General features: G+C 53.0%; 14 protein-coding genes across 14 annotated transcripts; 6 read left to right on the top strand and 8 right to left on the bottom strand.

Annotated features, from left to right (window-relative positions):
- The first annotated feature begins 1,154 nt into the window (after positions 1-1,154).
- Positions 1,155-2,427, top strand: BD324DRAFT_616997 (hypothetical protein). Its single transcript, XM_022014871.1, has 8 exons — positions 1,155-1,619; positions 1,660-1,705; positions 1,752-1,798; positions 1,845-1,934; positions 1,974-2,012; positions 2,059-2,074; positions 2,110-2,240; positions 2,278-2,427. Exons 1-8 carry the CDS (start codon positions 1,498-1,500, stop codon positions 2,339-2,341), a joined length of 555 nt encoding a protein of 184 aa, XP_021874025.1. The 5' UTR covers positions 1,155-1,497; the 3' UTR covers positions 2,342-2,427.
- Positions 2,428-3,633, bottom strand: BD324DRAFT_616994 (ribosomal protein S28e). The gene is made up of 6 exons (XM_022014870.1): positions 3,587-3,633; positions 3,486-3,527; positions 3,165-3,203; positions 2,944-2,998; positions 2,791-2,845; positions 2,428-2,737 (listed from the first exon to the last, which is right to left on the bottom strand). The coding sequence occupies exons 1-6, from the start codon at positions 3,587-3,589 to the stop codon at positions 2,725-2,727; spliced, it is 207 nt and encodes a 68-aa protein (XP_021874024.1). The 5' UTR covers positions 3,590-3,633; the 3' UTR covers positions 2,428-2,724.
- A 14-nt stretch (positions 3,634-3,647) lies between these two features.
- Positions 3,648-6,497, bottom strand: BD324DRAFT_616991 (hypothetical protein). Its single transcript, XM_022014869.1, has 7 exons — positions 6,057-6,497; positions 5,330-6,002; positions 5,041-5,293; positions 4,351-5,003; positions 4,273-4,302; positions 4,158-4,232; positions 3,648-4,110 (listed from the first exon to the last, which is right to left on the bottom strand). Exons 1-7 carry the CDS (start codon positions 6,251-6,253, stop codon positions 4,003-4,005), a joined length of 1,989 nt encoding a protein of 662 aa, XP_021874023.1. The 5' UTR covers positions 6,254-6,497; the 3' UTR covers positions 3,648-4,002.
- On the bottom strand, positions 6,314-7,154 carry BD324DRAFT_268346 (hypothetical protein). Its single transcript, XM_022012333.1, has 3 exons — positions 6,540-7,154; positions 6,461-6,504; positions 6,314-6,419 (listed from the first exon to the last, which is right to left on the bottom strand). Exons 1-2 carry the CDS (start codon positions 6,946-6,948, stop codon positions 6,461-6,463), a joined length of 453 nt encoding a protein of 150 aa, XP_021874022.1. The 5' UTR covers positions 6,949-7,154; the 3' UTR covers positions 6,314-6,419.
- Positions 7,155-7,459: 305 nt separating this feature from the next.
- On the top strand, positions 7,460-7,842 carry BD324DRAFT_267794 (hypothetical protein). Its single transcript, XM_022012332.1, has 2 exons — positions 7,460-7,741; positions 7,792-7,842. The coding sequence occupies exon 1, from the start codon at positions 7,521-7,523 to the stop codon at positions 7,707-7,709; it is 189 nt and encodes a 62-aa protein (XP_021874021.1). The 5' UTR covers positions 7,460-7,520; the 3' UTR covers positions 7,710-7,741; positions 7,792-7,842.
- A 629-nt stretch (positions 7,843-8,471) lies between these two features.
- Positions 8,472-9,737, bottom strand: BD324DRAFT_641146 (saccharopine dehydrogenase; the record flags this gene model as incomplete). The annotated part of the gene is made up of 3 exons (XM_022017398.1): positions 8,472-9,363; positions 9,398-9,487; positions 9,526-9,737. 3 exons carry the CDS (start codon positions 9,735-9,737, stop codon positions 8,472-8,474), a joined length of 1,194 nt encoding a protein of 397 aa, XP_021874020.1.
- A 169-nt stretch (positions 9,738-9,906) lies between these two features.
- Positions 9,907-10,301, top strand: BD324DRAFT_616983 (Nop10p-domain-containing protein). The gene is made up of 4 exons (XM_022014868.1): positions 9,907-10,009; positions 10,049-10,064; positions 10,109-10,206; positions 10,246-10,301. The coding sequence occupies exons 1-4, from the start codon at positions 9,972-9,974 to the stop codon at positions 10,286-10,288; spliced, it is 195 nt and encodes a 64-aa protein (XP_021874019.1). The 5' UTR covers positions 9,907-9,971; the 3' UTR covers positions 10,289-10,301.
- A 51-nt stretch (positions 10,302-10,352) lies between these two features.
- BD324DRAFT_575499 (hypothetical protein) lies at positions 10,353-11,985 on the bottom strand (the record flags this gene model as incomplete). The annotated part of the gene is made up of 7 exons (XM_022013130.1): positions 10,353-10,561; positions 10,662-10,842; positions 10,881-11,024; positions 11,063-11,078; positions 11,118-11,221; positions 11,261-11,435; positions 11,501-11,985. The coding sequence occupies 7 exons, from the start codon at positions 11,983-11,985 to the stop codon at positions 10,353-10,355; spliced, it is 1,314 nt and encodes a 437-aa protein (XP_021874018.1).
- Positions 11,986-12,140: 155 nt separating this feature from the next.
- Positions 12,141-12,678, top strand: BD324DRAFT_648825 (putative Co-chaperone; the record flags this gene model as incomplete). The annotated part of the gene is made up of 4 exons (XM_022017896.1): positions 12,141-12,199; positions 12,241-12,346; positions 12,429-12,515; positions 12,592-12,678. The coding sequence occupies 4 exons, from the start codon at positions 12,141-12,143 to the stop codon at positions 12,676-12,678; spliced, it is 339 nt and encodes a 112-aa protein (XP_021874017.1).
- A 47-nt stretch (positions 12,679-12,725) lies between these two features.
- Positions 12,726-13,811, bottom strand: BD324DRAFT_648824 (hypothetical protein; the record flags this gene model as incomplete). Its single annotated transcript, XM_022017895.1, has 1 exon — positions 12,726-13,811. The coding sequence occupies one exon, from the start codon at positions 13,809-13,811 to the stop codon at positions 12,726-12,728; it is 1,086 nt and encodes a 361-aa protein (XP_021874016.1).
- Positions 13,812-14,002: 191 nt separating this feature from the next.
- BD324DRAFT_267312 (hypothetical protein) lies at positions 14,003-14,819 on the top strand. Its single transcript, XM_022012331.1, has one exon. The coding sequence runs from the start codon at positions 14,194-14,196 to the stop codon at positions 14,701-14,703; it is 510 nt and encodes a 169-aa protein (XP_021874015.1). The 5' UTR covers positions 14,003-14,193; the 3' UTR covers positions 14,704-14,819.
- On the top strand, positions 14,742-15,312 carry BD324DRAFT_648823 (hypothetical protein; the record flags this gene model as incomplete). The annotated part of the gene is made up of 4 exons (XM_022017894.1): positions 14,742-14,814; positions 14,870-15,036; positions 15,098-15,180; positions 15,228-15,312. 4 exons carry the CDS (start codon positions 14,742-14,744, stop codon positions 15,310-15,312), a joined length of 408 nt encoding a protein of 135 aa, XP_021874014.1.
- On the bottom strand, positions 15,290-17,153 carry BD324DRAFT_267264 (hypothetical protein). Its single transcript, XM_022012330.1, has 3 exons — positions 16,792-17,153; positions 16,158-16,748; positions 15,290-16,119 (listed from the first exon to the last, which is right to left on the bottom strand). The coding sequence occupies exons 1-3, from the start codon at positions 16,850-16,852 to the stop codon at positions 15,437-15,439; spliced, it is 1,335 nt and encodes a 444-aa protein (XP_021874013.1). The 5' UTR covers positions 16,853-17,153; the 3' UTR covers positions 15,290-15,436.
- Positions 17,119-19,155, bottom strand: BD324DRAFT_576439 (pseudouridine synthase; the record flags this gene model as incomplete). Its single annotated transcript, XM_022013188.1, has 10 exons — positions 17,119-17,575; positions 17,623-17,971; positions 18,017-18,037; positions 18,080-18,143; positions 18,185-18,263; positions 18,314-18,455; positions 18,512-18,590; positions 18,633-18,738; positions 18,793-18,878; positions 18,940-19,155. 10 exons carry the CDS (start codon positions 19,153-19,155, stop codon positions 17,119-17,121), a joined length of 1,599 nt encoding a protein of 532 aa, XP_021874012.1.
- Between the last annotated feature and the right edge of the window lie 42 nt (positions 19,156-19,197).

The following is a 19,197-nucleotide window of genomic DNA, read 5'->3' as shown; positions in this document are numbered from 1 at the left end:
CCCGGATATCTCGGAGTGACCGATAACTGAGTCTCGATTGGCTTCTTCTGGCCCCCCAAGACTCCAGAGACCTGCGCCCGATCTGACACCATGTGTGTCCCACCCTGCTTATCATGAGAATTTTTACTATTTCTAGATCGAGCCAAGCGTTTTGTCAAGGCGTCGTCAGTTGAGTTTAGTCCAACGGGATACGAGGCTGCTGCCGGTGAGTCACCGCAGGATCACGCAATCAGAAAAGGGGATCATACACCACATGGAGCGGTTCCTGGAGATCGTTCACCATGTGCTATTTATACAGGTCTGATGGGGCGAGACAGGAGGAAGGCGAAATGCTCGGCGTTTGCCATTTTTAGGACAAAAATGGGGAGAGCGAGTTCTCACGAAGCGTCACACAGGACAATACAACCAAAAGGCTCAGAGTTTATGCGGACGTTGTACCGATACGCTCTAACGCCCCAATCTCGGACGAGACCGCGAGATCTGCTCGAGGTGACATGACGGGCGTGGACCATGCGGGGTCCCGAACAGATTTGCCGCCACTGGTGTAGTTGCCATGTGAGGTGCGCTGAAGAACATATGCCTCGCGTATGGGTATTGCGACGTGAGTCTGGGGAAAGGGCGTTCCATGGGCTTTGGGACCATGGGGGGGGCCGGAGCATGGGGAATGCGGTTGGTCGGTCTCGGAGCTAGGAGGGTGTTCTGGGGAGGGAATTTTGTTAACCAGGTTCCAGGGAAGGTGAGGATGTCGGTTGAGGCGCGTCGGTTTTCATGGTGTGGAATGTGGATCATGAGGGGGTCGAGCATACGCGAGTCGTCATATCCCTTGGCAGGGCTTAAATCTCAGCGATGTGCAGCATTGTCTCATAGGACGCTCCTCCTGACTTGACAAAGCGTGCTGGTGGATGCTTCCTCTCGCTCGGAAGGCGAGCGCCGCGTGCTCAAAGAGGGTGCGTCGAGTTGATCGGTATGCTCTTAGTGGAATGTCCTCCAATCTAACCGTTGCACTGCAGCTTGCCAAACCCCTCCAGAGAGCCTGGAAGGGCACACCTGCGATGCCACAAAGGGGCCAGATGTCTGATAATGTAAGCCACGTCATGCTGTTTGAGCAAATCCCACGTCACTACTCATTTCCCCCCCATTGTGTCGACGGAATCAAATTTTTCGCTCCAACGGTTTTTTCCTTAGCGGGCGCGCCTCTCGCTCGTTTTGGGCAACTGATGGATTGAAATACTTTCAACATCACACAGCATTGACAACGCATCGTCTGATAGCGAGGAAGCACGTTATTTTAGGGGTGGTGAATCTTGACGCTCATCAACCTTCTCAGGACATCTATCAAAGCCACCAGACAAGTCATTCCCCGTGACGCCTTTTCGCGCGAATACACCTGACTCTCGACGCGCTATGTGGTTTGCTTCGGCCCTGTTGGCGTTGTTGCCATTCTGCGTCGGTGAGTAGATCTGGGGAGGTAAAGAAGGGCGACCCAGCGTGGTATCGATGGACCATCTGCCGTCTCTAACATTTTCGTCAGGCCAGCTCGCCGTGTCGTCCAATTTCTGGCCCATATCTCAGCCTACACCTGATGTCCCGTGGATCATCAACGGGACCAACTATGTCTCGTGAGTCGACTGCTTGCCCGTTGTGCTGATCGTTTTCCAGCTGGATATGCGGTGGAGCCAGTGGTATCCCGTCGTTTGATATCCAGGTAGGGCTAGTGTGGTGTCAGCTTGCGCTCAGCTGATCCGTCTCAGCTCTTGAATCACAACAAGAGTATCATGGTTGGTTTCATCCCCATCGCGTGAGTACTAGATGGATCTTCTGTTTTCACCTGACCCGGGACATAGTTTGCGAGTACCTATGGCGCGTCTGCCGACGGGGCAGAAGAACTTTGGAGGCGAGTTGCAGATCGAGCTGGGTGAAGACATTCCCACCGGGTAGGTCGACAGAGAGGGTATTTTGCTCTGACCACATAGGGATGGCTTCTCGCTCGTGTTTTTGTCCAGTTTGCACGGGTAAGTCTTGACTCTTATGGTGTCGACCCGGCTGACCCCCGAGCAGTCAAGTGTATGCCAAAGTACGTCACATATCGCCGATCCCGCTCACCTCCAGTCCAAACCTTTCTCAATCCTCCCCGCCGCACCGAGCAACTACACCGAGCCGGTGTTGCCCACAGCCACGGTGACTGCCATTTTGGATACCTTACCGAACCCAACACAACAGTGGGCCCTGACATTGAATGGGTGAGCAGAGGGACGTGATTGCGCGCTAATCTGAAAGTATCGATCCCGATGCGCTCGAGACACAGGCGGCAGCCATTGCTGGCAATGTCGGCTCGCACTAGATCGACGCTTCTCCATGGACAATTAGATGCTTCGAGATGGACTCTTTTGACTTTTGTACAATGTGATGCATGAGATTGGAGCCAGAGGATCAGATTCAGCTTCGTGGCGTTCAATTAATGGTCACTGAAGGACATAGATAAAGTATGACTGAACGGAGGAGCGTGGGTGAGCATCACTGAAAATCGGGGTCGTCCTGAGCAGACAGATTTGTGGCACCGATCTCGGTTTTGTGATGTTGTGTCATTCATCACAACGATATCAGAGTATAATACACTCCACGCACGCCTGACCCCTTCCATATGCTCCATCCCGTCTACGCTCACGCCTCTGCACGCACATTCACAGTAGTCGAGAGCATGCAAAGGGGAAACACCGACAAGAATTAACGGAGTCGCCTGATAAAATCCGTCAGACAACGAGGTCGTTCAAGAAATTTATGCAGACTTACCTAGCCTCTCGTTCGCTTTCGAGGAGAGCCAACAAGTCATGGAGACGGACCGGCCCTTGAAGCATATCAGTAAGTCGCTGGGCGGTTTGGTTTGGACCCCCACAGGCCGAAGCGTTCACGATAAAATAGTGGAGATGGACGATGAAAGCTCACCCTTGACATTCCGGACAATGGTTCGGTCAGGCTGATCGAGCATCTCAACCCGGACCTATGAAGTCTCATCAGCGACGCTCGGACAGAATGGATGAATGTGGCGAAAAGATCAGGACAAGACGGATAATCCGCCGAGTTGGGCTAAACATCCAAGAAAGGTCTTGGAAGCCACCAGATTGCGTGTGGATGTCCGGAGAAGCTTCAGAAGACGTCAAACTCACTTGCGTGACGCCACCGCGGCTCCCAGTTCGACCGAGTAACATTAGGGACGTCAGCATCATCTCTTGCTATCTGTCAAGTCCGAGATATGATAGGATGAAGATTGAGAGTATTGGGGGAGAATCGGACGGCAAAATGTTGGGTGAACAGTCCCGAGGGTCGATTTGCTCCATGCCTCGGCGCTCCCGTCCCACATCAACTTCCTCTCCTCCTCAAAGCAGCTGTTGACGTCCTGACATCCTCCATGTCTTGCGCAAAATGCTTGCCGAGGCAAACGGACGGGTAGAAAGACTTGAGGCATCTTGAATGAGCCTGACACTTACCTTGATCACCTTGGCAAGACGGACTGGGGTTTTGCTTGACTCCTGTGACATTCGTCAGCTCCTTGAGATCCGTGTGTGACCCATTCATTCCTTCCGCTCACCATCGTGTAGGATCTTTGAGATTGGTGAAGGAGAGTATACAGAGATACAGGCAAGGGCGTGGTGCGAAATGCGAAATTTGAGTGGTATAATTTTTATTCCCGATCGGCGTTATCAAAATGTGGCAGCGGTGAACGCGAATGATTCATGGTCATGAATACATACGGGAACACATACATGGAGGGATCGGTGATGAAGATGCGTGGGAGGGGAAGCGTATGCGCAGATGTTGAAAGTCGACCTGAACAGTTACACAGGAGAAAGGAGAAGTTGCTGGGTTGATGTGTGACCTCCGCCTCGGATCCTTCTATGATCTGTCCGTGACTGTTATATACATTTTTGGCATACGCTGAAGGAGTCACTTCAAAGGGGTTTCTGCACATTTCATTAGGGGTATATCAAACCGGCGCCTCGATCCCTAGACGTAGTCTCTGTCTGGAATGATATATCGGTCTCTGTACTGATTCTCGAGCTCGTATCTTTTCTTCCTCCAACGAATTTCCTCCATCGTCAGATCAATGTAAACCTGATGGACATTCAGCTATGAGAATTGAGTTGCATATGCTGGCTCACCTTTGCTTCCGCCTCCACATCGTCCACAGTCAACAAGGGCGCTGGCAATCTTGCTCCCATTCTGTCTTCCACAGTCTGCGAGGCGGTCAGATGGCTTGGGGATCGTGTACCTCACCTTTTTGATGTCATTTGTCCTCTTGTCGATCTGAGACTACATCAGTGACCTGTCGCTTGCTCTCGAATGCGAACTCACCTCGAAGAACTGATCGGCGAGTTCAGGCGGTGTTTCCTCCTTGTCGATCGTGTCGGTGCTCGCACTGGCGTGGGGTTCTTCACGAGCGGTGGTTCGCTTTGGCACTGGGATGAGGGAGATGGCCTCTAGCTGTCCCATCGACATTGGTTCCGGCTTGTCACCACAGAGTATCATCGATGCCTCTTTTTGTAGCTTGAACGAGAGGTAATGGGCCGTTGTGACTGTCTGCGAGAACATGACATGGTGAGAAGGATCGTCCGCAAAAACAAGATTCCATCGTATGTCAGTGTCGGGATGGTGGTTTGAGGGTCTCGCTCGTTTAATCAAGACTGAGAGCGCATCGGGTGGTGTGGGTGATCGAGTGAATCGAGTAGCGTATCCTACGTCGCTGATCGTGGTATCGAAGTGAAGGTCGACGGGTGATCTGGGGACTTGCTTATCATCGAGGGTCAATCCGGCGGGTCTGAGACAAAGCAAGCGTTCGTCGACGTAACAGACCATGAGTCGATAGAGGGTCATGTAAATGGGAGATCTCTTGGGGATGTTTCGATGGGTAACCTGGAGCTGGAAAGGCTGATCCAGGCCCAAGATGATTGAGATCCTGATCCGATTGCTTTTGAAAGTCCGAACAAAGGTTATGGGATTGACAGCGGCTGTATAGGAATCAGCAGAGTTCAAGCTGGGACTCACGTTTCCACCTGAGCGCCATGAGGCAGGTGGCTGTCACTGCATCGATTTCGATTCCATGCTTGTCTTTTGCCCTCTGTCTCGTCAAGGACTGCCAGAATCCGTCGGTTGAGTCTCGATGGGCCTTGTCGAAGGGGCCGGCTGGTAGTTCCCCACCAAGAGTCGCCGGAGGGGCCGGGCCGTCGGTACCAGGCCATGCCACATTGGTCAGGCCAGGGCCAATGAAAACGGCTGACCACAACATCTCGTCAAACATCTGTTCCTCAGTCACGGCCCTCATCCTGTCACTCACCATACTGTCGCTCCATTCAATACCATACTTGTCATCATGGCAAGAGAGGACGTAGTAGATGATTTTTCGTGAACCACCTCCGTGGACTACTGCTTCAACCCATGGCCGTTCTCCACGCGACGCATCGTATTCTTTGCAGCCTACCTGCTCCCAATGCATCCGCCTCAACTTTCCAGATGAGTAACGTCCGATGTGATAGAGAAATGGAGTGTCTGGATTCTTCTCTGGAAACTGGAGAGCCTCCATCCATGGCTCTAGGGGCTCGTGAAGAAAGTCGAAGAAACGAGTGGTGAATTTCCGGTTGTCTTCGCGTACCGAGTTTCGCAGCTTGGTCAACTGCTCCCTGCTCCCCTCTATCAACTTGATATATATGACTGCACGCTCGTTGCTGGGTTTTCGATTGGCCAGACCGCATCTCTCGAGGTACAGTGGAGTTACATGGGCAGCAGGGATACCGTGTATCGCAGCGAGTTGGTCCAGGGATTTGTCGGCCAGGAACCTTTCAGAAAAGTCGGTGACCCGTCTTTTGATCAATTTGAGATCTTGGTGATATCCACGGCCGTTGTTGTAGGTCACCTTCACGATACGATCTTCGATGGCAGCTAGATAGGCTGCCTTGTCGGGATGGGCGGAGACTTTGGGTATGGTGAATGTGAATTTCTTTGCAAAATTCCTGAGTCTGTCAGCTCCGCTCTTCTCGATCGCTCCGTTCTTCTCGATCGCTCACAAGAGCATGCCTGCGCCGGCGCGAAGCTGTTTCGTGAGCTGCCTGTACTTGTCCTCGACAAGTTTGTTGTATCTCTGTTGCCAAAGCTCGATAGTCGCTTCCACGTCATCCATGTTTACAGGGTCATCTTCCTTCTCCATCTGTTTCTCTAACTGCTCCTGAAGATCATCCATAGCGTCCTCGACTTCCGCACTCATGACTGGAGGCTGAATGGCAGTTGAGGGTCCGGCAAGGGTCGAGGAGGATGAAGTGGTGGTGAGAGGCTTTGCGGTGGGCAGTGAGGGGCCTGAAGGAAACGAGGCATGGTTAGGAGTGACCGCTGAGGTAGACGATGACTGGGAGCCAGCCGGAGGAAGGGATGGGCTGTGATAGCTCAACGATACGAGTATGCATGGCCGTGGTACTTACATGGAAGTCACTGGGTTGTTGAAGAGAGGACGATACTTTTCTTGATCTTTCAGCTTTGCATCATCGCGCGCTCACTTTTCACTAGACTGGGATTCCGCGCCAAGACATTGGCAAGCCAGGGATATACGTGGTTGAAAGAGCCTGTAGCGATCTTCCTGCGGAGTTTAGGGCTGGCCGGGTCCCCAATGAGGTGGAGCAGAAGTCCGCCTACTCCCCTTCTCGCTACCACGGCCTTGAAATTCCCAAGCGAGTAAGCTGTACCCTCAGCGTCCGTCAAGTAAGTGAGAAAGTTCTGAGACTGAAGCTCGAGCCAAGCAGGAGGGAGCTCGTATAACATATTCTGCAGATCTTCCGGATGGACAGGTTGGCCAGCTTCGGATCTATTGATAATGTCACGAATTGGTCGTAGGATACTCTCCGGCAGATGCTGAACGTCGTCCTGGATGTAGTTGGTGACGCAAATGCCTCCATCCTTCTTGTTCATGTTCCACCATTTTTGTGATGGTGCTTCTTCATCCTTTGGGCGACCGCCACCTAGCACCAAAGGCACAATTCTGATGACCGAAGGTGTGGCAATTTGAGAGATGGAGCAATCGAGTGAGACTAGGTGGCCGTTCACGGATAGTCTGGCATTCCTGGCTCGGAGTCAGATTGCGACGAGGATGCCACAGTTTGGGGACGGGATGCCACAGTCTGGGGACGGGATGCCACACTCACCCATGCGGCAAGAGGTCTCGCTGGGCCAAGAGATCACGGATGGTATTCGTAGCTTGAGGAACTTGAAGACAAAGCGTGCGCCCAGCTGGGTTGACGACTGAAGTGTGATCAGCGTGGCTCTTTCCTTGTGGTTCACCGAAAAGCTGCTTGTGATGGCTCGTTCCGGTTGACCTTTTGTGGAATCAGCCACAGTGGCAGTGGGACCACACTCACTCCTTGACCTTGATAAAGGCGTTGCTCAAAGGTCCCAGCTTCAGGTATCCCTTCCACTTGCGTTGAATAGCCCACATTTTTGTGGCATCGGCATGAAATAGGAATTTGAAGCCCTTTACATCAGGTATGTCGCTCCAACCACTTTGTCAAAAGCAGCACATGAGTCATCAAGGTCGACCTCTGCATCTCGGACCGAACCCAACCTTCCATCCGGTAGCGCCCGTTCTTATTCGTATCAAGGATCCATCGGCAGTTCATCCACTTCGTTCCCAACTGCTGCCGTCAAGAGGCCTATCAATGGCAGTGGTACAGTGACGGAATCCAGCGCAAAACGAGCCAAAACCATTGTGAGTTTGCTCGTTGACCGGACAGCCCTGAGAGCTCATCTCTCGTTCAGCTGCAGGCGCAAGACCAGAACACGCCCAAGGCCAACAAGGACACTTCCGACTGTTCAAAACCAGGAGTCGACCAGTCGTTGCTGAGCAAAGTGAGTAATCATGGTCTAGCTCTGGCTGACGAGGTCAACAGGTTGGTCAGGTAAATAGGCCCGGTGAACCTCAACCATCAAGCGCTGACATGGGCATGAGCGATTCCTTGAGGCTCGTAAGAAGATCCTAGCAGAGGCAGACCAAGCAGAATATGACTTGAGTGACGAGACTTTGAGCGCTTCTCTCAAGGTGAGTCCTTCTCTAGTCACATCTGTGCTGAAATCCTTACGCGCAGGGGGTGCATGACACACTCAGTCATTTCCTGAGGGCCAGATCTGTTCACGATTTCCCCGTTTCATCATCCACGTGAGTACGACAGAAAGATTGCCTCGCTGATCAGGGTGTCAACAGCTGGATGCGTTAGTGTTGGCGCGCCGCCCAGCACCACGGTCAATTTTCCGATTTCTGGTTTAGTCTGATTGGTTTAGAGGTTCCCACGCTACTCATTCTCATTCTCTCGTAGACCTCTTACTCTCGTTGAATTTTCCGATTTCTCGTCTAGTCTGATTGGTTTAGGGATTCCGAGGCTACTCATTCTCACTCTCGTTGACATGCGAGAGCCATGCATCACATGACATGTACGCTCACTCTATGCCTTGACTCCCTTCTCCTCGTCATCCCTCCTCGCATCTTCAAGTTTCTGCCTGAACAGCTTCTCCGCGTTGACCCAAACAGGCGCACTAGCACGCTCTGGCAATTGAAGCAAGGACGGCAAGAGGTCTTTCGAGAACTGCTCGGACGATTCTCGGGGGAGCAATGTGGGCAGATGATCGATCGAGATGACTGTGCAGCGCTTACCAACGCCTTGGGTGTCGACCTCGACGGTGGGCTCGGGGAAGGTCGTGTTGATATCGTAAATGGGAATGGGGTTGTGAGGGTTGGTCGTGTCGCATGAGACGTCAACGACGACCGCGAGACGACGTGATTCCTTTGCCATGAATTCGGATGTGATGAATTTGGGGATGGGTTGGGAGAGGTAGATGCAGTTGACGAAAATGTCCACGTCGAGGATCTCTCGATAGGGCCCACTCTTTTGACTCGTCTCCTCGATATCCCATTTGACAATGTTGTCCTCTTTGATACCGATCTTTCGGAACAGGTCGACGGCCCCGCTTCCACACCGGCCTTTGGCGCCAATGACCAGGACCTTGACGTTTTCGACGCCTCCTTCGACCCCTGCCAACCCCTCGCTAACGTGTTTGACCATGGCGGCCTCATTGGCATAGGGTTTCAACCCAGCTAGCTTGCCTTGACCTCCAGATTGTTGTTGTGCGGCGAAAGCGAGGGCACCGGCAGCTGCACCTGCGAATCCGGCGTGGAATCCAAACGCAGCGACTCGGCGCTTGGTCTGAGGGTCTTCTAGGAATTCGAGGTCGTACAATGTACCACCACCCTGCGCGAAACGCCTCAGGACATCGGACCAGCCACCTTGATGCTTGTAGCAGTGGGCGAATTGAATGTGCGTGTGGGGAAGGGGGTCACTGCAAGTCAGCGGAGAACGACTCGTCCACTTGCGTTGAAAGGGGGAGTTCTTTGAGACCGATGATTGGGACTTCTAGGGGCGCACTGGGCCATTCATTGTTGGGCACCATCTTGCAGCCGACGCTACGTGTGAGCGATGCTCCGCTCTTGGGCCCACTCACGCTTCAAACTCTTCATCGTCAAAGATTCTCTGCGGATCACGTTCCACAAAGATTTCAAAATTGTTGTCGATGAGCGTCTTGGCGGTTGTCGGGGTTAACGCTGAACGATGCTCGAATGGTTTCTTTTCACATCGGAGCCAGAGAGGTTGGCGGGGTTGCGTCTCGGCAGAGGTACCAGCTTGGGCGGACGAGGGGTTCTGAAGGTCTGACATGGTGGACGAGGGAGTGAATGGAGCGAGTCGGTCGTTGAAGTAAAGACGACGCAATGGTATGCCGAGTCGATGAAAAGTCGGTCATCGCCGCGATTCAGCAACTTTTTGGGATAAATGGGGGGGCTCATAATTCCATTCAAAATAAATATTCATGCCTACCTATTGCAGAGTCAAATCTTTTGACTGTTAGGTCGCCATTTGCACACACACACCCTCTCAGCAAGGTCGAGCACGATGCATCTCATGTATACCCTGGACGAGCAGGGCAACAGGTTAGTGACCACACCTGAATGAGTCAGGCTGACACGCAGGGTCTATACGCTCAAGGTTGGTTATCGTCCCCCGTGCCCACTGACCTTTTTTTCCTCAAGAAAATCACTAAAGACGGCAAAGTCAGCAAGTCTGCACACCCCGCTCGCTTCAGTCCCGATGACAAGTTTTCAAGACATCGTGTGACGATCAAGAAGAGGTGAGGAGAGAGATGGCTCGGACTCGCTGACCTGGACAGATTTGGCATTCTCCCGACTCAACTCCCCAGCAAGCCCATGTAAAACACACCAGGTGTCCATGTTGTAAACTCGCTCTCGCTCTGGTGCATGCAGTAATACAAATATCTCAGTTTTCGATATTGCCATCGACATCCCATCCTAGATCCTTTTGTCTCTGATGTTCTTCCGAAGCGCCTTTTGGAAGGATCTTGCCCTTGGCGATGCTGTCTCGGGGTGGTACACCAGAAGTGGCAGAATAGTCTTTTCCAGCTGATGACCAGACCTCGAGGAGATGTTGGTGTTGTTCAATGACCCATTCGTCGAGCTTGACCCAGTCTGCGCGCGAGCGAGCGAGCGAAGAGAGATAGGGAAGATGACGAGAGTCAAACACAACGACGCATCAGCCCAGACCCATAACCTCCTGCACCCCACTCACGCAACGCAATCGTCTCCACTGTGATATCCAACTGATTCCAATCTCCCATCGTCCAGCCCATATCCAGCCGGTGGATCGGGTCCGTCACTGGATCCAGATGTCTCAACCACTGACCCGTCCTCGCATCCTCAATCTTGATCACGTGGGCATAAGGCATGTCCGCGGAGCCGATCCATGATACCTGAACCATGAGCCGGTTGTCTGAATGTTTTTACGCACCAATGGCCAGCTCATGGCGTATGCAAGACCCCTAAAATACTCTGAAAAGTAGTGTGATCTACCTGCAGATGTTCCCCAGTAGATATTGTCCGCGCAGTCTAGGTTTCTGAAGGCTGAGATGACATTGGGCATCACGAGAATGGTCTGCAAGTCAGTAGGGGGCGTCGTCTTGAGCGTCTCACATCATCGTCTGCTTTCCTAGGTCATGTCAGTACTGCTACACGGTGTACCACTCACATGACGAATCTCGGCCGGCCCTTGACTCTGCCTGGGCCTGCGTAATGTTTCGCGACCCATTTAAAGTACTCGTGGGTTTTGCCAGAATCGATGTTGTCGATGATCTGAGAGGTCAAGACGAGCTACTCAAGGAAGGGACGCACCGGCAGCATGACCATATCGCCATGTTCTCTCATCTCCGCTTGAATTTCTCGCAGGGCCATGGACCGGGTCACCGCCTCGCTCGACAGTGGGTTTTCAGGCAAAGCTGGCGAGGCGAGGATGAACTTGACGGTGACGAGGTCCGGAGGAAAGTCGGGTATGATGACGCGACGATACCTAGTGTGGGTCAGAGAGACGTCTCCTTTGACACTCGCGAGATGCCGCTCGCTCGCAATACTCACAAATCCCTGCGGTCCTTATTGCCTGCCGCTGAAAAGATGCCCAAAAACACCAACACTCCCTCATCACTGCCTGAGCCTTCCCCCTTGAGCGGGACATCACAACCAATCTGACTCGGCTGTAGTCCACTCAGCAATGCAAAGTCTGGCTCTTCAAAACTCCTCTGAATCTCTCCCTCCCTCAGATGCGCATCTTTCCCTTGGGCCACTTCTCTCCCTTCTCCCGTGTCGGATAAAGACTCGTCTATCGCGCTGCGAGAGATATCCGTCGGTCGAGGTATACCCTCTGGTTTGGACAGCTGAGCACCGGCATTGAGGGCTAGGATGACCAATAGGATGATGATGAGGGAGAGCGTGTACAGTGTTGTTTTCAGTCGTATAGAGGGACGGAGAATGTTTCGAAAGGAGCGTGAGGATGGGGGTGGGGCGGGATGATGAATGTGAGGATGGTTTTGAGAACGAGGAAAAGCTCGTGCTGTCAATGTCATCTGAGCGGCATCAGCGGGAGGTGCAGAGATGGAGTGTCGAGTTGGTTTGAAGTCGGGCTTTAGGGTCGAACAAAAGCGCTGCGGTGCGATTTTCATTATTTTGGGTTTTCCCCGCGCCGATCGGAAGCAAGGACACTCTCCATATCACCTCGACCATGGCAGACACGGCTTCATCACTGCGGCAGCTCAAGATCAAGACGGGCGTGGTCAGCAGGTGAGGGACGAGGGCCGTATATCCATAGCTTACCGCGCTAGACTGTTCAAGGAGGAACAGACGTATCGGACAGAAGCCGCTGATCAGGAAAAGGTACTTGCCAAGCTCAGAGACTCTGGCGCAGATGGCGCAGACATCAGGAATGCCGTGAGGAGACACTGATGGACACGACGGAGCTGACCCAGCTGCTTCTTTCTCTTGTCTCGTTTGCCCCTCTTACCATGCACAGGAACGCGTGTTGAAGGACTCTGAGCAGATGATCCCTCGTACCCAAAAATCCCTCCAAGAGGCCAGAGATGGGCTCAAGGATCTCGTCGTGGGTGGATCTTGGTAACGACTATTGACATGCTGACACTCACGTCCGCCTGTCTTGCCCCTCTTTTGCACCCCAGGACGCGCTCGGTACCGAGGACAGTATCAACGCGACCGACGAGTACAAAGCCGCCGTGGCAATTCTCGACAAGGTGGGCCAAGCATAGACAATGACTTCGCTACATGATGACTCTGGATGTACCTTACGACCCGTTCACGCTGTGTATGCCGGCAGCTGCCCACCCTTCAGAACCACTTGGAAGCTTCTCATCCTGCATTCTTGCAGTTCCTTTCTCGCTTTTCCCAGCTCCTCTCCTGCTCTGGCCAGATCCGCTTTGAGACCTTCCACTCTGCTCTGCGAGGCCTTGATCTGAGCTTCAAGATGGACTGCACCGCGTCGGAGCTCGACCTTTGAGTTTTCAATTCTGTCATGTTGAGCCAAGTCTGTGAAGATGGAGTCGAAGACCATATCGCTCATGACATGTCCCGAGGTGATCGTCATGTTAGGCAGCGGCGTGACTTCGGGACTCGTACGGATAGCCATTGCCACACATTGATGGACTTTAGAGACATAGCCTTGTGTCTGGGCCAGACTATCTCTCTCCATCATATCAGCCCAAGTGCCGCCTCCCCATGTATCCCAAGTCGAGGCGTCCAAAGCATCCTCGATATTCCTCAAAGCCTGACCCATGGCCTTGCCCGCTTCGTCAAGTTTCTGCCTCGCAGCGTCTTCTCCGAGGAGACGATCCCTAATCCCAGTGTACGCATCGAGAGTCGTCGAAGCCTTTTGCTCCAAAGCGTCCTCCTCGGGGAATGAAGGGGTCGGTCCGTCAAATAGTTGATCGTATAGTTCATCGAGAGCCTTCTGAGCCTCTTCATGTCGTTTCGCCACGGGCTCTAGTTCCTCCTTTAGGACCCTCTGGAGATCCTCTATCTGCTTGATCAACCCATCCTTTTGCTCCTTTGCCAACGTCTCCTCTCTCAATGCTTCAAAGTACTCTTTCTCTTCCTTCTCAGCCGTGGCGATGAACTTTTCCTTCTTCCCAAAGACTGTATGCGCATGTTTCCGGAAGAATGAGTGTTGATACTTGTTGTGATCTTTGAGCTCGCTCTCTCGCTTCTTCGTCAACGTGTTGATATTACGATTCAATTCGGCGAGCTCGGCTTCCAAGTCAGCGATCAGCTGTGTCTGATGGCGCACAGCTGTGGTAGCGCCATCGGTCGACGACAGCGTGGAAAGTAGCTCATCATTGCGTGCAGCAGCTGCACTGATACGGGACTCCAGGGTGCCTTGGGACATGTTGCAGATGTGACAGAAGAGTCAGGAATGTCTGCGTCTCGGCAGAGCGGCGTGAGTCAGAGGAATGCGGTGCATTAGCGTTTTGCTATGGGTCTCTGGCTCGGGCTATCGCCTACTACTCTCGACATGGATAGATGCATCGATATGGCAGTGAACATGGCCGCACTCGTCACTCTACAGCTCCCCCCATTTCTGCATCACGGTCGCACCACAAAACATGACGGGCGGATCCCCATCGATTGAAAGCATATCATTCGCACCGGGTTTTTTTAGCCCACCTAAAGATCCGCACTACTGTTCGCTATGAACATCATCTCTGATCCTCTCCTCGTCCCACCGGACAGTCTCTGCACGCACCCGTATATGGAATCATCGATGCACCATGCTCAAGGGCTCTTGGCATGTGCGCTATGCCAAAGAATCTGATCCAAGCGCTAAAAAGAGCATGGGCGACATGACAGAGACACCCTTTTGTGTGTCACAAACAATGCCTAGCGATGCTGGCCAGAATGTTTGGAAGACACTCGAGTGCATTGATACAGGATTCATCGTTCTTCACTTGATCTACACTGACGGGGATATTCAATACAGAAGGGAACCCTGCTTCTGTTTGACGCTGAGCTCATCATCATCATCAACAGGAACGGACGGACTCCTCCTTTCTCCTGCCTTTGGTGAGTGTTGTGTGTCAAGAAGTTTCTTCGCTGACGTTTACCCTTCAGCTCCGCCCACCCACATACACACCCCTCTCCTGTGTATACGCAGACATATCATCATTGCTCTGTCCCCCCTCACCCCACCTCACTGCGACCACTGCCTTAATTATAGAGATCCCCCTGCACTGCATTGGAAAGCCGAAGCACAGGTCCGACGACTATATACATCAACTTGAAACTTTTTGTCCACCTCACAGATCTTCCAGACACCATCATGTTGACCCTCTTCTACCTCCCATTGTTGCTCCTCGCGCCATTGTTCACTCTTGCAGACTCGCAGGATCCAGGTGAGCTGAAGGCCGCTCTCGGCGTATCGTTCCGCTGACCCCGGGCCGCTCCCAGGCCAAGGTCACGGAAAACAGTACTACCCTTGGAACTCTGTCAAATGGACCATGCCTCTCAGTTCAGTCAAGGCCGATACGACAGTCGACTTGACTTGGACAGGGGGTAGTGCAAATGGGTATGAGGTGTATTACGTCCCTCAGTGGGAGGGTCAGGACGTCTTTGAGGTGAGTCATGAGGATTTTCAGTGTGAGGTCTGATCTCGGTCCCCCCTTGCCCCCCTCCCAGTCTATCGATATCGCTACGACGTCTCATAAATCCGTTCGATGGCATACTCCTCACGCCGACCAGTTCCCCGATGGCACCACCTTGTAGGTTGACAAGCTCGCATCGATCCACAGCTCACAATCCTGCCTAGCATCCTCGGCGTTCGCGATGTCATTGCTGGGCCAAAGTCAACATGGTACGACTTGACCGGTCTGGTCAAGTTTGACCGTCATTAGACGTGTCACCAATTAGCTTGTAGACACATCCCTTTCTCCTAATGTCATGACTTTTTAACGATTCTTAGGCGCCCAAGCCGACCATGGACATTTTTGTACTTAATGCATGTCGGTACCTGCCCCTTTACTGACTGCCCTGCCAGATCAGCTCACTCTGATCCTCCATCATGTAGAGATAACTGAAATTGTAATAGATCGCCTCGACATGAAACGTCTCATACTTCCCCCAAGGATTTCTGACATTGACATACCTCCCCTGCGCACCTTTATCACTCGTGCTCAGGATGGCGTAATCGTGATTCGCAGTGAGAGGCGGATCGACACTAGGATCCGTCGTATACTTTGTGGCGAGGATGACTGGGGTCGAGCTAGCCTTTGACAATGCCTCGTAGAAATCGTCCACCGAAGGGTAATCGTCAAACGTATAATAGTCGACTTTCCGGCCGGTCATCATCGCCAGGGCATAGGCTGGACTACCATTCGTCTGGGTATACGTCCCATCCGAGTTCATACCGACGATCGGGGTCATCTGAGCCATTCCAGCCAAGCCTTGACTCAATGCAGAATGCCACCAGACGCCACCTGGGAAATCTTCAGTCGTCGATTCGTTGTAAATGTTGACTGGGAATTGATAAGACCACCCATTGTTCGGATTCCAAAGCGTCACCGAAGCGTACAGATTCGAAGGGTCCGATTCTCCAGCCATGGGCTCACCGTCAGAATAGGTGATCAAATGGCTGACCCATTCCGGGGCGATATACACCAGGGCAATACTCGTGGCGGGCTGCCAGCAATTGGCGAGGCGTACTGCGAATCGTCAGACATGTGATGCTTGCACGACTCACCCTGCTTGACGTCCTCCAGATTGGGCGCGGTCCCATTCCACAGTGCAGTGTAGGGGAAGTGCCACCCTTCACCACTGAGTTGGGAGGAGTTTGCCGCGCTAGACGCCGAGGCGGATGCAGACGCAGACGCAGACGGGAGGCTGGATGACAAGGATTGAGACTGCGAAGCGCTCCCACTTGTGCTGGCTGAGATGCCCGATGAGATGCCCGAAGAGGCTGCCGATGTTGATAAAGATGCTGATACCAGTGGCCCCGTCGACGTCGAAGGATCCGCAGACGACCCGCCAGAGGCTGAGGCCGAGGCCGAGGCTGACTGGCCATCGAGGGCATTCACGAAGGAAGCTGGACTACCGCTTCCAGCCGAGCTGAATACTGATCCTCCACCTGACACATGTACCGACGACGGACCCCTCGAAATGGCGCTGGAGATCGCGTATGAGACCGTCGAGCTGTCATGCGTCGACGTCGCCCATACGACCGGCGCATCGCGTTTGATCCATCTATGATCCCACTTTGGGTCGTGTTCGACTAATCGACGTGGAGGAGGTCGTTTGGGTATACGAGTTGCGACTCGACGTGGTTTGGCAGAGGCTAATGGAATCTTCAGTTGGAGTATGAGACAAAGTCGACTCACCCGAACAAAGGGTCAGCAAGAGGATCAGAGGGCAAAGTCTCCAGGTAATAAAGCCCAGCATTGTCAGCGTTGCCACAGAGTCGAGGCGTGTCCTACACCCTCCGAGCTGTCGAATGGCGTGGGATCATCAGTCGGCGGAATCGACTCAGCGGCCGGGGTTGGGTGCAATACACTCGATACGATGCCAGATTTAGCCAACGCTCTACACAAAGGACGCCTGTAGGATGCTAGGGGACGTCTCAAGGATCAACCATTGAAAGGACGGTATCATCACCACACGCATGACATCTCGGCAAGACGATACCGCATCATTCAAGAGGACAACATTTACACCAACGGCGACTCTAGATTCACCTTGATATCGCCTTGGACCACATCGAACGCATCCGGAGCAGCATGTTCCGACCAACCTCTCCAATCACCTTGCCAGTCCCTGCCCGCCCAGCGTGGTAGTGGCGTTTGCCAGGCGCCCAATTTTTCCGTCGTGTACCGTACGGCGTGTAGATAGATGAACAATGTTTCAGGATCTGGATCATCCGCCAATGGGACGTAACATTCTTCACAGAAACCTTCAGGGACGTATTCCGGTCGCCGCAGGGGAGATGGGACACCGGGCGGAAGAGGTTCTATGTGATTCTTACTTCTTGTCGTCTCGGGTCGAGGATGAGATTTCTTCTTGCGTCGTGCTGGTTTTCCACTGGCATCGACCGATTCTGCTTCTTCATCTTCGTGCTGTTCAAACTTGTCCTGAGCCTCCTTGGCTCGGAAAACGACGTCGTTCCACCTTTCGCGACCAAGTCAGTTATCACACAGCATCATGTAGCCACTGACTTTGCCCAAGCTTCCGATTCATCCTTTAGTCGCCTGAGCTTGACGATGATATCCCTCGCCTGTTTGCTCAAGGGAATGGGACTCGTAATGTCAAGGTTCATCAGATCTCGATCTTCATCCTTGAGCAATGTCGAAGCCAGAGGTCCGTGGAGATCGCTCGACTCGCCTGCTCCCTGCCTCACTTCGACGACGCGGGCCGCCAGACCTCGGGCCTTGGCAGTGGGATCATGAGGAACCAGGTCGACGCCGCCTTTGCCCATCTCAGGCCCCCAAATCGATGCGTGGCTGTAAAGAGGATCATTTGCGATGGGATAGCCAATGTACTGGAGGTGTACCCGGATTTGATGTGCTGGGGTATGTCAGGAGAGTCCGACTGGACGGATGGATGACCTACTTCGCCCTGTCAAAGGCCGACCTGGAGGAGTGTAAGCTACATTCTCGTCAGATGGGCACTCACAATGCACAACACTCTCATCCCGTTCGGGGTCATATGATAGTCTACGGAATAAGGTCTTTGCTTCCTGACACATGACTCAGCTCTTCATTCATGCACTTTACCCACCTTGCCCTCTGGCGTCACGATCACCAGGCCCATCTGCCTGTCGACTCCTAAGAGCGGTAGATCGACCTCGACGACGCCCCTGGCACCGCATGAGCATCGTGCCCCGGAGGCACCTTGTCGTCGACCTACTCTGGAAACTCGCCACGGACTCTCGCGATGTACTCTTTCTTGACGTTTCCATCCCTAAACTCGAGGGCCAATGTCTGGGACCGCTTAGATGATAATGCCAGGATCATCAGCCCAGATGTCAATCGATCCAAGCGGTTGACAGCTGGTGTGGGTGGACAGTCAACATAAACCGCTATGCTAAATCCTCTTTCAACTCACCATAAACCGTCATGCCTTTCTCCGACTTCATGAGTTCCAGTACGGTGTTCCGAAAGTACCTTCCAGTGGCGTGAACGGGCTATGTCGCATCAGTATGAGGGGATCAGAGACGGCGACTTACGATGCTACCGGGTTTCGAAATGACCACGAATTCCCTTTCAGTGTCCAGATGGATAATAGGTATCTCGTCGTTCGTTATCGGCGGTTCGTGTCGATGTACAGTATTGCTTGAGCCGAGCGTCAGACAAAGTTTCCAGAGGAACGCAGGGATTGGAACTCACTCTATACGATCACCATTCCGTAACACAAAATTGGGTCCTGCCCTGACTCCATTGACCGTCGTCACACCAGATTCCAATGCGTGTCGCTGTCGCCGTCACCGGGGAGTATGAGCGAGAGCGCTCGTATTTCAGGACCACAACACTCACATAATAATCCACCGATCTATCTCTGAATTCCGTCGAGATCACCTCGAGCAACTCTCGACCGATCCAACGCTCCTTCACATAGGTCCTGTAAGGCCACCAATAGAAGGGTTCGTATCGCAATTTGGGGTTTTGACCACGAGGATACACCTGACGAGGTCGGCTAGGTCCAGCGCTGTCCTGTGTCGACGAATCGGTGGCTATATTCTGAACGCTCATGTCTCCAGCAGTTGGACCGACCATGTTGAAGTGTCTGACTAA

Source organism: Kockovaella imperatae (genome assembly GCF_002102565.1).
Source record: "Kockovaella imperatae strain NRRL Y-17943 chromosome Unknown BD324scaffold_2, whole genome shotgun sequence".
Lineage (NCBI taxonomy): Eukaryota > Fungi > Basidiomycota > Tremellomycetes > Tremellales > Cuniculitremaceae > Kockovaella > Kockovaella imperatae.
This window is presented reverse-complemented; position numbering and strand designations above follow the sequence as displayed.